This window comes from Equus asinus, chromosome 11, assembly GCF_041296235.1.
Source record: "Equus asinus isolate D_3611 breed Donkey chromosome 11, EquAss-T2T_v2, whole genome shotgun sequence".
In the NCBI taxonomy this organism is placed as follows: Eukaryota; Metazoa; Chordata; class Mammalia; order Perissodactyla; family Equidae; genus Equus; species Equus asinus.
The window spans coordinates 69,692,202-69,708,673 of record NC_091800.1 but is presented as its reverse complement, the minus strand read 5'-3'; the positions used below and the strand labels follow the sequence as shown (position 1 = coordinate 69,708,673).

The window sequence follows — 16,472 nt, the reverse complement described above, 5'->3', positions numbered from 1 at the left end:
GGAAAGCACTCCTTGACATTAGTCTTCGCAGTGATTTTTGGATCTGACACCAAAAACAAAGATAAACAAGTTAGGGGTACATCAAACTAAAAAACCTTTGCACAGCAAAGAAAACTGTCAACAAAATGAAAAGGCAGCCTATGGAATGGGAGAAAATATTTGTAATTCATATATCTGATGAGGGGTTAATATCTAAACTGTATAAAGAACTCATAGAACTAACTAGCAAAAAAACAATCTGATTAAAAAATGGGCAAAGGACCTGAATAGACCTTTTTTTATTGAGTTCATAATAGTTTACATCAATGTGAAATTTCAGTTGTACATTATTTCTTGACAGTCACCACATAAGTGCTCCCCTTCACCCCTGTACCCACCCCCATCCCCCTTCCCCTGGTAACCACTGAACTGTTTTCTTTGTCCATGTCTGTTCATAATCCACATATGAGTGAAATCATCCGGTGTTTGTCTTTCTCAGTCTGGCTTATTTTGCTTAGCATAATTCTCTCCAGGTCCTTCCATGTTGTTGCAAATGGGATGATTTTGTCTTTTTATGGCTAAGTAGTATTCCATTGTATATATATACCACATCTTCTTTATCCAATCATCAGTCAGTGGGTACTTGGATTGTTTCCATATGTGGCTATTTTGAATAGTGCTGCAATGAACATAGGGGTACATATGCTACTTTGGATTGTTGATTTCAAGTTGTTTGGGTAGATGCCTAGTAGTAGGATAGCTGAGTCATATGGTAGTTCTATTTTTAGTTTTTTGAGGAATCTCCATACTGTTTTCCATAGTGGCTGCACCAGTTTGCATTCCCGCCAGCAGTGTATGAGGGTTCCCTTTTCTCCACACCCTCTCCAACATTTGTTATTTTTAGTCTTAGTGATTATAGCCATTTTAACAGGAATAAGGCGGTATCTTAGGGTAGTTTTGATTTGCATTTCCCTGATGATTAGTGATGTTGAACATCTTTTCATGTGTTTATTGGCCATCTGTATATGTCCTTTGGAAAAATGTTCATCTCCTCTGCCCATTTTTTGATCAGATTGTTTTTTTATTGTTCAGTTGTGTGAGTTCCTTATATATTATGGAGATTAACCCCTTGTCAGATATATGATCTAGAAATATTTTCTCCCAGTTGGTGGGTTGTCTCTTTGTTTTAATCCTAGTTTCTTTTGCCTTGCAGAAGCTCTTTAGTCTGATGAACTCCCGCTTGTTTATTTTTTCTTTTGTTTCCCTCGTCTGAGAAGACCTGGTAGTCGAAAAGGTCCTTTTAAGTTCAGTGTCAAAGAGTATATTACCTATATTATCTTCCAGGAGTTTTATGGTTTCAGGACTTAGCTTCAAGTCTTTGATCCATTTTGAGTTTATTTTTATTTATGGCGTGAGATAATGGTCTACATCATTCTTTTGCATGTGGCTGTCCAGTTTTCCAACACCATTTATTGAAGAGACTATCATTTCTCCATTGTATGTTCTTGGCACCTTTGTCGAAGATTAGCTGTCTGTGGATTTGCGGTTTTATTTCTGGGCTTTCAGTTCTGTTCAGTTGATCTGTGTGCCTGTTTTTGTACCAGTACCCTGCCTGTTTGATCACTATGGCTTTCTAGTACATTTTGAAGTCAGGGATTGTGATGCCTCTAGCTTTGTTATTTTCTCTCAGAATTTCTTTAGCAATTTCGCATCTTCGGTTGCCCCATATGAATTTTAGGATTCTTTGTTCTATTTCCATGAAGAATGTCACTGGGATTTTGATTGGGATTGCATTGAATCTGTAGATTGCTTTGGGTAGTATGGATATTTTAACTGTTTATTCTTTCAATCCTTGTGCATGGAATCTCCATCTCTTTATGTCATTATCAGTTTCTTTCAGTAATGTCTTATAGTTTTCATCATATTAAGTCCTTCACCTCCTTGGTTAAATTTATTCCTAGGTACTTTATTCTTTTAGTTGCGATTGTACTAGAATTGTATTCTTGAGTTCTCTTTCTGTAAGTTCGTTATTAGAGTATGGAAAAGAAACTGATTTTTGTAAGTTGATTTTGTAGCCTACAACTTTACTGTAGTTGTTAATTATTTCTAATGGTTTTCTAATAGATTCTTTAGGGTTTTCTATCTATAAGATCATGTCGTCTGCAAACAGGGAGAGTTTCACTTCTTCACTCCCTGTTATGATTCGTTTTATTCCTTTCTCTTGCCTAATTGCTCTAGCCAAAACCTCCAGTACTACATTGAATAAGAGTGGTGATAGTGGGCATCCTTGTCTTGTTCCTGTTTTCAGAGGGATGGCATTTAGTTTTTGCCCATTGAGTATGATCTTGGGTGTGGGTTTGTCATATATGGCCTTTATTTTGTTGAGGTAATTTCCTTCTATCACCATTTTGTTGCGTTTTTCTCATAAATGGCTGTTGGATCTTTTCAAATGCTCTCTCTGCATCTATTGAGATGATCATGTGCTTTTTATTTCTCCATTTGTTGATGGTGGTGTATCACACTGATTGATTTGCAGATGTTGAACCATCCCTGTGTCCCTGGTATAAATCCCACTTGATCATGACATACGATCTTTTTAACGTATTGCTGAATTCGGGTTCCCAAAATTTTGTTGAAGATTTTTGCATCTATTTTTGAATAGACATTTTTTCAAAAGAGGCATACAGATGGCCAACAGGTACACGAAAAGGTGCTCGACATCACTAATCATCATCAGAGAAATGTAAATCAAAACCACAATGAGATACCACCTCACACCTGTTAGAATGACTGTTATCAAAAAGACAAGAGATAACAGGTGTTGGCAAGGATGTGGAGAAGAGGGGACCCTTGTATAATGTTGGTGGGAATGTAAATTGGTGCAGCCACTATGGACAATGGTATGGAGGTTCCTCAAAAAGTTAAAAGTGGAACTTTCATGTGATCCAGCAATTCTACTTCTGTGTATATATCCCAAGGAAATGAATCACTATGTGGAAAAGATATCTGCACTCCATGTTCATTGCAGCATTACTTACAGTAGCCAAGACATGGGAACAACCTAAGCGTCCATCAGTGGATGAGTGGATAAAGAAAATGGTGTGTGTTTGTTTGTGTGTATATATATATAATGGAATGTTAGTCAGCCTTTAAAAAGAAGGAAATCCTGCTGTTTGCAACACCATGGATAGATCTTGAGGGCATTACGCTAAGTGAAATAAGTCAGACAGAGAAAAACAAATACCATATGATCTCGCTTATATGTAGAATCTGAAAAAACCAAGCTCATAGAAACAGAACAGATTGGTGGTTGCGAGGGGTGGAGGGGATGATGGGTGAAAGTGGTCAAAAGGTACAAACTTCCAGTTATGAGATAAGTTCTAGGGGTGTTGTAGTACAGCATGGTGACTATAGTTAACAATACGTATTGTATGTTTAAAAATTGCTGAGAGAGTAGATCTTAAAAATTCTCATCACAGGAAAAAAACCTGTGACTGTGAGGTATAGATATTAACTAAACTGATTGTGGTAATTATTTCATAGTATATACCTATATCAAATCATTATGTTGTACACCTTACACTAACATCAGGTTATATGTCAGTTATATTGTAATAGGAATGGAAGTGGGAGATGGAAGTATATGTTTATCTTTTTAAAAGATGCCCCCTAAGTGATTCTAGTATGCACCGCTAGGCGGTACACTCATCTGTGGAGAATCAGTGTTCCAAGTTATTCTTTGGAGAATGTGACCATTAAATATACTTCTGTGAAAACATACTAGCTAACTGTCTGGGCGCTTTGTAGCATCACATTTTAACCTTCTATTTAATGAGTGACCTATTTTACATTAAAAATAGTTATATTTTAAATCTAGTCAACATGTAATTTTAATAAAAATGGACTTATTTATGCTACCTTTTGAACAGATCCCTTTTTGTGGGGAAAGAAGAAATAGAAAAATGAAGAAAGATTCTTCTCACCAGTTGATTTGGCTTATTAGCATTTTTGGTTTGCAAATCTAAACTTACTAAACTATAATTCAAATTTTATATTAATACATTTTCAAATGGGGAAAGTAAATATGAATTTAATAAACACTTATCTTTATTGCTGAGGAGCTTATAATATCCAGAACTGATAATGAAAATTGGTTATATGAAATTGCATTTCTTTTATGAACTATAACAAGATATGTGGACTTAGAGCTTCGATTTGCTTAGCCAATGATTGTCTTTTGAGGGATAGTCAAAATGTATTTTTAAATTGAGCTCTTTGAAATTGAAAACTCTTTAAAAATTTTTCAACTTTGTCAGATTACTATAATTATAAACCACCTAGTTGGCTTATGCTATCTTTCATTATAGCATGTGCCTGAGAAATTAGCAAATTAAATTTTAGCGTGGGCAGCAATGTTAAATACTTGTCTGCATATCTGAAACTAATTCTTACATCATCTTATTTGGAAACAGAGCAGTCCAGGAATAGTTACTCTGGTCGTATGCTTACTTTTAAGGCTGGGGGAGAAGTTTAGGGTGGATAGAAGAGAATAAGAAGAGTGATACGCTATTAAGGTTCTCCTTCCGTCCCATCTCACCTCTTCCTCTGTCATATTTGGGATTGCACAACTACCCCTGCGCGAATCTGAGTTAAACAAAAATATGTGACGTCTTCGAGGGAGCTTGCTGCACAGTAGGTTAAACTAGTTTCCTAACCTGTGAAAGAATACGCTAAGTGATAATGATGGTAGCACAACTGGTAGGAATTTCAATCTGGAAGCTAGAAAGAACCTTAGACATCTTCTAAAATGTTATGTATATTCATCCAGGTTGCTTACCTTTTGAAAAAACGTGGTGACTTCTCTTCCTTGGTGGGGTAATCTCTAGAAGTACATTTTATATTTCCCTTTTACAGAAAGGGGGAAATTATGTACCAAAATTCTGATCATAAATACCACAGACAACTCAGTTTTAGGCAATTGTTGCCTTTCATTGCAAGAACAGATTTTAATTTGTGGCATTTGGTATATTTTAGTCATTGAGAAAGTTGAAGAAAAATTTAATCAGGTTGTTCAGGCAGTGGGTTTTTTGTGTCCATTACCTCTACTTTCCAGTATTTGCTTTTGGCAACACTCTAGTTGTCCTACATCTATGCTGGGTTAGCAAATCTTGTGTAGTTCCCCAAAAGGAGTACGGTTTTATTGAAACTTGATTGTATTGGATCCTCTTTTAATTACCACATGGGAGAGACGGGAAGATTATCATTTATAACAGAAAAAAATTAGATATGTCTTCATTGTAAAAGACTAATTAAAACAGTAGAGTCATGACAGAGTTTTTAGAAAGTAAACAAGTTATCATTGACCAATTTCTGGCTCCCTGATAGACCATCTAGAGAAAGTATAAATATCCCCCAAATAATATTTCCCAGTGATTAAAAAACTTCGACATTAGTACTTTATCCTAATGTCCTAATGCACAGTCATATCGAATTTAAAAGATGTTTCACTAAATATTTTCTCTTTTTTAAAAATTAATGTGTTTGAACAGAAACCAGTCTCACAGAAAATGTACTTATCTGGCTATGGTGTGGAGCTGGCGATTAAGAGTACAGAATACAAAGCATTGGATGATACCCAAGTTAAAAGTAAGTTTTCTCTCTATACTTGAGTAGAATGAAAACTTGGAGACTTACATACTTTGTTTTTAAAAAATTTAGTGTCTACAATCTTACGTATGTTAATTTGAGGCTGGAGAATTTAATTTGAAGTTTGAAATTTAGTTTTAAACTGAAAAATACATTTCATATTGTGCTCTCAAAAACTTCTTTAAAAAATGAAAATAGCATGTTATTTTGCTTATACTCAGTGGCTTCCCAACGATTTAAACAACATATAAAAAATGATAATATATGTAAGGTACACTGAGGCCATAGGTGAGACTGCTTGTGGTGGAGGTGGCTGGCCCAGGAGCTCAGAATGGCTCATGATGTGCCCAGCCAACCCCGAGTGGGAGATCAGCTGTCTAAGGGGATCAGGACCTCAGTAAACCTGAAATGCATTGGTAACATACTGCCTTAGGAAGCTTTGTCTCCGCTATTTATATATAATGAAGTTAGGATGATGATGTTGTGGTGTTGGTTTTTTTGGGGGGGGGATGAGAGAGGCCTGTGAATTGTTTGTTTTAGATAAGGTAAATTGGTTAGATTTGTTATCTGCAAACCAATTATCTGTCTATAGTTCTATATACTAAATGCATACTTTCAGATTGAACTTCTTAGGATGAAAATCCAACTTTGTGACTTCACTGTTAAAATCCCTTAGTAGCCACTAAGTAGCAAAGAAAGCTTTTCACACTCTGCCCTCTTTCCACCTTATCACTCTCCCTCAGCCTTCTCTTATTTGTACCCTCTGGTCCTGCAACAGTAAACTACTATACAGAATAATTTTCTCTTCTCTGGTTACCTCCATGCTAAGTCTTTATGACCTCTGTAGAGTACTTTCATCTCTTAGTGTATGCTATTCCTTCTGCCTGAGACCTTCTTCCTCCTCCCTACTCTTTCATTTCCTCTAAGGCCGCCTCATCTTTTAGGTCATGTATATCAGTCAGTACCTCTGAGATGGCTGCCTGTCTTCCTGCTCTGTCAGAGGATGGTTTTCCCTTTTCTACATCCCATACATTGTGTGCTTTCTTTCAGCAAAGTTTTACACACTCTATGAAAATTGTCTGCTGTCTCTCTCCTTTTCCACCAAGTGGAGTTTGTGTCTGTTGCTCCTCTCTTTCTGGTGTCGATCCCGGCAGGCATCAGGCATCATAGAAGGCAGTAAGTGAATGTGTGCCTGAGGGATGAATGAAAGGGAGGAAAAGGAAGACAAGATCACAGCACCCTGGGTTTCAGTTGTGGTCTTAGAGGTGCAGATCTGCAGGAGAGCAGGAAGAGAGGAGAGAAGGAGAATTGATGAGCTCTGGTGCAGTCTGATGGAGAGCAGCCCAGGCTCTAGGAGGTCACAGATTCTTACAATCCCAAAGTATCCTTTGCCTAGACCACTCACCGCACTGTATGTTATAGTTATTTGATAAGTAAAGGAAAAGGGAAAGGGAAGGAAAATGAGTATAAACTCTTATGTCCTTATTCTTTGAGGCCGTGAGTTTTGTGTCTTTCTGAAGATTTCTTGATTATCTTTAAAGGTGTTGAAAATATTTTGTTTTCAAAATATTTGTTAGGGTGTGGATCTCTTGCCTGCCGTAAGAGCTGAACCCAATATTGGTTGCAGGCCTTGTGGTTTATCATTCTGATTATAAAATAGAACTTGACTATGAAATTGTCTATAGAGCCTTTATTATGGTTGTTAAATATTTAATGCTCAAGCCCGTTTAAAAAGAGAAAGCATACTCAGGAATACGGCGTGTGTGCATGCATGTGTCATTAAGCTGATATATGAAGGAAAAACAAGGCAAACCACATGGAATTTGATTTCATCTTGAGCTCTAATTTTTGATCGTGTATTCCTTTCCCAGTCTAAAAATGTTTTTGTCTTGTTTTTGTTTCCAAAATACAGCTGTGACTAATGCCTCCGTAGAAGATGAGGTTGAAACAAAAGAAGTTCAGGGATTTCTCTTTGGGAAACTAAAGTAGGTCTGAATGGAAATAAAATTTTATTACTGTACTCTTAAGTTTGTCCTTAAAGGAATTAATCCAATATGCTGTGAAGGTATATGTTTCTCATTTTTAAAATATATGTGTTGTTTTTATTACAAAAGTATGTCACAGTTACTGCAAAAAGCACAAAATTGAAAATAGTCACTAGTTCCGCAAGATGATGAGTATGATTAGAAAAAAGGAATTGAAAATGATCAAAGTTATCTCTGGCAAAAAACTAAAACAAAACTTTATAGATTCTGTTACAGATCTAATCAGTTACAGAAATCATGGTTAATATTGGATCTTTAGCATGAAAAAATCAAAATTTTTATGCCTCAAAAGAAGATAGGATATTTATTTACTTAAATTTCTGTGCCACAGGTTACTATATTAGAAACCTTTTAGCATCTGGTCTTAATTTCATATACTTGTATAAGTAACCTTTCAAAAATTAAAGTTGTGCCCCTTTTTTTTTCCTGCATCACTGGTTGAAGACAAGGAATAGGATGGTGAGTGCTCTCTGAATACTCATGAAAAGAGATCATTAGAGTTTTGTGTGTGCTTTCCTTTATTTACAAGAAGGGAAAGTTTGCCATTCCATTACAAAGACAAAATTAATTCAAAGTAAAAGACTGTTTCTATTAATATTTTTAGCTCTTATTCAGTATTACAAGTATTTATAAAGGTCGCTAAGGTCAGGTCTCCTGGTGAGTAGATAACGGTACAGAGTGAGGGGAGCATCTTTGGAGACTCCTCTACTTTATGCTGATGATTGAGTTTTATCCCTAAAGTATTTTGGCCAAGCGGCACATTAGTGGGCTTAAAAAGTTAATGCATCATGCAAACAGATTTATTCTAAGTAAAGTTTTTATTTAGTGGATAACAATACATTTTTATTGCATTTTCAGTTGTGTTGCAACAACTTGGAATCTGTAGTTTTATTTATTTATTATTTTTTTAAGCCAATTTCTGCTCCCCTGTATGGTCTTTTTTTTTTTTTTTTGCCTTAAAAATTGGCACCTGAGCTAGCACCTGTTGCCAGTCATCTTTTTTTTTTCCCTTCTCCCCCAAGGCCCCAGTATGTAGTTGTATATTCTAGTTGTGAGTCCCTCTGGTTGTGCTATGTGGGACGTGGCCTCAGCATGGCCTGTTGAGTGGTGCCATGTCCGTGCCTAGGATCTGAACTGGCGAAACCCCAGGCCGCTGAAGCAGAGTGTGTGAACTAAACCACTCGGCCACGGGGCTGGCCCCCTTATTCTGTTTTAAACATAACTTTTTATGGGAATAAATTACTCATCCAAAAAGCGTTTGGAACCCTAGAATGTTAGTTTTTTAAAGGAGGAAATACTCAAAGTTAGTTTTTATACAATTACTCAATTGATTTAGCCAAAACTCTTTGCTTTGAGGTATTGTATGAATAATGTATTTTTACCTGCATTACATAAATAATTTTAGCAGAAAAAATTATCATTAAGCTTTTGATTAAATATGAAAAGCAATATAATAGCTCTTATAAACTTAATGTAATGTAACTTAATGTAAGTATTTTACATTACTCTGTAATGTAAAATATTGAGAAAGGAGAAGTCAATTTAATTCATAGTGAACTTCTTTTTGGAAGAAATTCTATTGCTTTTTTACTATATGAGCAGTTATAGTCTTGATTGATTTTCAAAATGTGGTCCCATGTTGTAATAAAATTGCAAGATATTGAGTAGAGTATGTATTTATTGTTAAATACAAGATTAATGCGTTTCTGTGTGTATGTTCTGTGTATTTATTTTTCATTTCACTTTTTAAAATCTTCTCTTTGCTGTTGAAAATATGTGTTTTATAAGTTTTTCTGCTGGCTAGATAAGATTTTTCACAAAAGAATTCTATTTATTTATTTATTTGTTTATTTTCATGAGGGAGACTGTCCCTGAGCTAATGTCTGTTGCCAATCTTCCTCTCTTTTCTTGAGGAAGGTGGTCACTGAGCTAACATCTGTGGCGATTTTCCTCTATTTTGTAAGTGGGAAGCCACCACAGCATGGCTTGATGAGTAGTATATAGGTTTGCACCTGGGATCTGAACCCGTGAACCCCAGGCTGCCGAAAGAGAGTGTGTGAACTTAACCATGACACCACTGGGCCAGTCCCAAGAATTCTGTCTTTTTAAATCTGAAATGGCACTATACTTTGATTTCAAGAGAGAAGAAAGAAGATTATTTAGATTATATGTACAGTAAAATGTCATTCTAGTACATTAATATTTGGCACTCTCTAAAAGATGTCTAGATGTGTTTTAACATTAGGCAAAATTGACCTTATTTAAGGTTCTTGTAAGTTTCCAAGTTGGAACTTTTCAGAAATAGAGTAAATTCTGATTGTATAGAAGCATCAATGTCTTTCATGATAAAATAGCTTTTGTTTTAAATTATGAAAGCAGTACTTCTAATTTATAAAATTTTAAAATAAAAAGTATGTAACGTAAAAACTAATAATTCTGCCCTCGTGCTTGGATTCCTTATAGGTAACGTTAGCATGTTAACAATTGAGAGTACATCCCTCTAGATTTTGGTTTGGTTTGGTTTGGTTTGGTTTTATATATTGAACAAAAGTAGACATATATCTCCCTCATCATTTTTAAGTTCTGTGGATGTAGCTGCATCGCAGTTTTTTATTATCTTAGTTTGTGTCTATTTGGAAGAGTTAATTTAAAAAATATACTGCTTGTATAATGATTTGTATTAGGTGATAATAATTAACATTATTTAATATTCTAATGCAGAGAGAGATATTCACATCTTAGAGATAATCTGACAGCATTCCAAAAATACCTGATTGAGAGTAATAAAGAAATGATTCCTTTGAAAGTGTGGGAACTACAAGGTATAGTATTTTGGTCTACTTTAACACAGCATTTTGATAACTGATCTCTGTTTTGTTAAGCTTTTATATAACATGATATAAGTTATTTCATAGACAAAATAATTATTAATGTGAATAATATGTTATTACATTACTTTTTGTGGAAATATATTTAATTAAAAGGTTATCCATCAAACACATCATATTTTTGTTTGTAAGACTTAAAATTATATGAAGGATAGTTATATATTATCTAATCATTTTTAAAGTATACATGATTTATCTTAGACGTTCATCTCAAGTATTAAATCACATTTCAGAGAATCTATAACACTGGTTAAAAATCCTGAGTAGTAGGTCGGGAGAAATCAGGACTAAACCTTAGTTTTCTTCTCTTTAAAATTTTGATCTTAATAGACCATTGCATGTTTCAATGTTAACTTAGCTTCTGTGCTAACATCCTATAGGCAAATATTTTGTGACCAAAATTTGGTTTGAATTAAACTCTAAGTCCTTTTCAGTTTGTAATTTTCTTTTTTATTATTTTTAATTTTTAATAGGTCATGGAAACGTCAATTTTTGGGTAATCCGTAACTTTTGTCCCATCTCATCAACTTTTTTTTAATGTAGCAGCTTATTGAAATATAATTGACATATTATACAAGATACCCACTTAAAGTGTACCATTCAATGAATTTTAGTATATTTTCAGAATTCTTTAACTGTAACTGCAGTCAATTTTAGAGTATTTTCATCACCCCAGAAGGAAACTAACATACCCATTAACAGTCATACCCTATTTCTCCCCAACTCCTCCGTGTGGAGGCAAGCAGCAATCTACCTTTTCTCCTTCAAAATGTTCTCAAAGGGACTCATAATTTAGAAAATTGTAAGTGATAGGGTGCTTTTGAAGGCTTGTAAACAGAGATCAAAGATAGCCAGCTTAGTTTTAATTAACTTCTTTAGTGTCTGTGTAAGATATATTTGAATGGACTGGAAACAGGAAAATTAGTTAAGACATCATTGAAATAACGTCATGAGAGTTTGAACTATGTGGTAGAAGGCGTAGAAGAGAAGGCTGGATTTGGCAAATATTTAGGAGATAAAAGGAATCAAAGATGACTTCAAGATTTCTAGCTTTGACCCTAAGTAGAGATAATATAAAACGTGTCAGGTCGTTTTAAGGTTGAATATGGGGCCCAGAAATAATGAGACCAGCATTAAAAAGATTGACTTAAACTGATTGTGACACATCCAGATGACGAGGTCCAGTGGTGGAATGAATGTAAAGTCCTTAAGCCAAAAGGAGAGGATTTACAAAGCTGAAAATCGTAGCATAAAGGTTGTAAGAGGAGAGGGTGCTAACTGAAGTGGTAGAGTGACCGAGTCAGTACACGGGGCAGAGTGCTGTGGTGCTCGGCCACGTGTGGAAAGTAGAGCCGTAAAGAAGACACGGTGTAAAGGTAAGAAATGGAAGAGCGCGTTGTGGAAGCTGAAGGAAATAGATTTTCAAGAAAGAGAAAGTGATCAGTACTTTTTGTTTTGATTGATTCAACAAATATTTATTGAATGTCTGCTAGGTGTCAGTCATGTCCCTATAGCCTTAGTTTTATAATTTTTGCTTGAGACCTACAGTAGGAAGTATATTTTGTTATCAAGACCCATACTGTGCATAATATGTGAATACATAGATATGCTCAAAACCAAAAGCTTCAGCATACAGTATTTATGTTTACTACATTTTATTCACTCTGGCAAAACTTTTTTTATTCTACCCTATTTCATTAGAAAATGTATTTCCTATTAATCTGATTTCACTACTAAATGGGTTCCACCTGACATTTTGAAAAATACTAGATTCTGAAGATGAAATGATGAGCTAAAATGGATACGTTGTTTCTTCTAAGGGTCTTAGATAAACATAAATAATTTTAAAAACCAGTGTTTAGAGCTAAACATCTAATAGTGGGGACATGTCCTGATTCCAAATAACGAAAATACGAGGTAGAACATTAAAAAGAAAAGAACAATATAAAAATTACCATTGTAAATGCTGCAGAGGAAAGTACATGGTGTATGAAGGGTACATGCCAGGAAGATCTGAACCTGTTGGGGTGGCGGGGAGGGAAGGAAGTAGAAAGGGAAGGCTTCCTCAAGAAATGCTGTTTAATTGGACCTGGCCCCATGGCAGAGTGGTTAAGTTCATGCACTCTGCTTTGGCAACCCAGGGTTTCACCGGTTTGGATCCTGGGTGTGGACCTAGTACCACTCATCAAGCCATGCTGAGGTGGCGTCTCACATAGCAGAACTGGAAGGACCTACAACTAGAATATACAACTATGTACTGGGGCTTTGGCCAGAAGAAGGGGGAAAAAAAAGTGATGTTGTCTCAAATAGCGGGATCTCCTTTTTTGAGACTGAATAATATTCTTTTCTTTATCCATCGTCTGTCAACAGACCCGTAGGTTGTTTTCTTTTTTTTTTTTTTAAAGATTGGCACCTGTGCTAACAAATGTTGCCAATCTTTTTTTTTTTCTGCTTTATCTCCTCAAACCCCCCTGTACATAGTTGTATATCTTAGTTGCAGGTCCTTCTAGTTGTGGGATGTGGGATGCCGCCTCAATGTGGCCTGACGAGTGGTGCCATGTCCGTGCCAAGGATCCGAACCCTGGGCCGCCACAGCGGAGCGTGTGAACTTAACTACTCTGCCACGGAGCCGGCCCCAGGTTGTTTTCATACCTTGACTGATTGCATTAGTCTCATTACTTTGTCAAGAGTCAGAAAAGATTTTAAAACTGAATTCTTTCATTACCTAATAGTGAAGCATACTGTTTCCCTTTAACATTTCACTAAAGGTGGAGTCTTAGCTTAGCAAATACTAGTAAAACAACCAGTCTGCAGTGACAAGGCTAGTTTTGTTTCCATATTCTCAGTGTGAAGTGGTGGATCAACTTGGAGTCAAAGCTTAGAAAAAGATGTTGTTAGGGTAGTCTCCGTGGGATGGTAGAATCTAACAGACCAGGGTTCCAACTTCATCTCTATACCACTTTCTAGCAGAGTAACTGTAAACAGAATTTCCTCAATATATCCCAGCACGTTTCCAGCCCCCAGCACTCCTTATCTCGTTCCTGTTTTCAGGGGGATGGTGTTCAGTTTTTGCCCATTGAGTATGATGTTGGCTATGGGTTTGTCATATATGGCCTTTATTATGTTGAGGTAGTTTCCTTCTGTGCCCATTTTCTTCAGAGTTTTTATCATAAATGGCTGTTGGATCTTGTCAAGTGCCTTCTCTGCATCTATTGAGATGATCGTGTGTTTTTTATTCCTCAGTTTGTTGATGTGGTGTATCACGTTGATTGATTTGCAGATGTTGAACCATCCCTGTGTCCCTGGTATGAATCCCACCTGATCATGATGTATGATCCTTTTGATGAATTGCTGAATTCTGGTTGCCAAAATTTTGTTTAGAATTTTTGCATCTATGCTCCTCAGTGATATTGGCCTGTAGTTCTCTTTTTTCGTGGTGTCCTTGTCAGGTTTTGGTATCAGCGTGATGTAGGCCTCATAGAATGTGTTAGGAAGTGTTCCATCTTCCCTAATTTTTTGGAATAGCTTGAAAAGGATAGGTATTAAATCCTCTCTGAAAGTTTGGTAGAATTCCCCAGGAAAGCCATCTGGTCCTGGGGTTTTATTCTTTGGGATGTTTTTGATTGCTGTTTCAATCTCTTTCCTTGTAATTGGTCTGTTCAAATTGTCTGCCTCTTCTTGAGTGAGCTTTGGGAGATTGTAGGAGTCCAAGAACTTATCCATTTCCTCTAGGTTATCCATTCTGTTTGCATATAGTTTTTCGTAGTATTCTCTTATAATCCGTTCTATTTCTGCAGAGTCTGTTGTTATTTCTCCTCTTCCATTTCTGATTTTGTTTATTTGTGCTTTCTCCCTTTTTTTCTTTGTAAGTCTGGCTAGTGGTTTGTCAATTTTATTTATCTTCTCAAAAAACCAGCTCTTTGTTTCATTGATCCTTTCTACTGCCTTTTTCGTTTCAATAGTATTTATTTCTGCTCTGATTTTTATTATTTCTCTCCTGCTGACTTTGGGCTTTGTTTGTTCTTCTTTCTCTAGTTCACTTAGGTGTAGTTTAAGATTGCTTATTTGGGATTTTTCTTGTTTGTTAAGATGTGCCTGTATTGCGATGAATTTTCCTCTTAATACAGCTTTTGCTGTATCCCATATGAGTTGGTATGGCATGCTATCATTTTCATTTGTTTCCAGGTATTTTTTGATTTCTTCTTTAATTTCTTCAGTGATACATTGCTTGTTCAGTAGTGTGTTGTTTAGTCTCCACATCTTTGTGCCTTTCTCAGCTTTTTTCTTGTAATTAATTTCTAGCCTTATAGCACTATGATCAGAGAAGATGCTTGTTATTATTTCAATTTTTTTAAATTTGTAGAGGCTTGCCTTGTTTCCCAACATATGGTCTATCCTAGAGAATGTTCCATGTGCACTTGAGAAGAATGTGTATTCAGCTCTTTCAGGGTGAAGTGATCTATATATGTCTATTAAGTCCAATTGTTTTAGTTTTTCATTTAGGTCCACTATTTCCTTGTTGATTTTCTGTCTGGATGATCTGTCTATTGATGTGAGTGGAGTGTTGAGGTCCCCTGCTATTATTGTGTTGTTTTTAACATCTTCCTTTAGGTCTGTTAATAGTTGCTTTGTGAATCTTGGTGCTCCTGTGTTGGGTGCATAGATATTTATAAGGTGAATAGACACTTCTTGATGAAGTGTCCCTTTGATCATTATATATTGTCCCTCTGCATCTCTCTTTACCTGTCCTATTTTGAAATCCACTTTGTCTGATATGAGAATTGCAACACCTGCCTTTTTTTCTTGCTATTAGCTTGAAGTATTGTCCTCCACCCCTTCACCCTGAGCCTGTGTTTGTTCTTGGGGCTGAGGTGTGTTTCTTGGAGGCAGCAAATTGTTGGATCTTGTTCTTTAATCCATTTGCCACTCTGTGTCTTTTTATTGGAGAGTCCAGTCCGTTTACATTGAGAGTGATTATTGATGCATGTGGACTTAATGCTGACAATCTGTCACTCATTATCTTGTTTTCCTGCGTTTCTTTTCCTGTGTGCTTTAGACTACCCTTTTAATACTGCACTTTCTTATGCTGGGTTTCTTAGATTTTTCCTTATTTATGATTTGTGACTCTGTTCTGTATTTTATTTTAGTGTCTATCCTGAAGTTTGTATTTAGAATCTCGTGTATAATATAGTTTATTCTCTGGTGGTCTCTTACTTACTTGGCCTAGACTAATTTAGACCCTTTGCTCTTCCCCTCCTAAATAATTATTTTCATGTCTTATTCCAACTTGTGTTATGAATTTGTATTAGAGTGATAAGATCGTCCTTGTTTTGGTGGTTTCCTTACCTTTACCCTAATGCTATAATTGAATATTTGCTATCCTGTTCTGGTTCTATCCGTCGGTCTCCCTAGTCTGTGGATTGTGACCCCTTTCTTCCTTTTTTCTTTTTTCAGGTATGAGAGCCTTTTTGAGGATTTCTTGTAGTGGAGGGCTTTTAGTTACAAATTCCCTTAACTTTTGTTTGTCTGGAAAAGATTTAATTTATCCCTCATATCTGAAGGAAATTCTTGCCAGATAGAGTATTCTTGGCTGAAGATTTTTATCTTTTAAAGCTTTGAATATGTCACTCCATTCTCTCCTAGCTTGTGAGGTTTCTGTAGAGAAATCTGCTGAAAGTCTGATAGGGGCTCCTTTGTAGGTTATTCTCTGCTTTTTTTTACTTCCCTGAGTATTCTCTCTTTATCTTTCCTTCTTGCCAATTGTACTACTATGTGCCTTGCAGATCTTTTTACATTGACAAATCTAGGAGATCTGAAAGCTTCCTCTACACACATTTCTCCATCAATCCCTAGATTTGGGAAGTTCTCTTCAATAATTTCGTTGAGCACACTTTCTTCCCCATTTTCCTTTTCC

At 35.9% G+C, this 16,472-nt stretch overlaps 1 protein-coding gene across 2 annotated transcripts in view; it reads left to right on the top strand.

Moving 5' to 3' along the window:
- The window catches only part of UGGT2 (UDP-glucose glycoprotein glucosyltransferase 2), a 184,373-nt gene that overhangs the window by 31,316 nt on the left and 136,585 nt on the right, over positions 1–16,472 (top strand). For both annotated transcript variants that reach the window (XM_014864866.3, XM_070520046.1), the window contains exons 6-8: positions 5,529–5,625; positions 7,538–7,610; positions 10,392–10,492. In XM_014864866.3, coding sequence (XP_014720352.3) covers positions 5,529–5,625; positions 7,538–7,610; positions 10,392–10,492 — 271 coding nt within the window. The remainder of the gene's footprint in view (positions 1–5,528; positions 5,626–7,537; positions 7,611–10,391; positions 10,493–16,472) is intronic.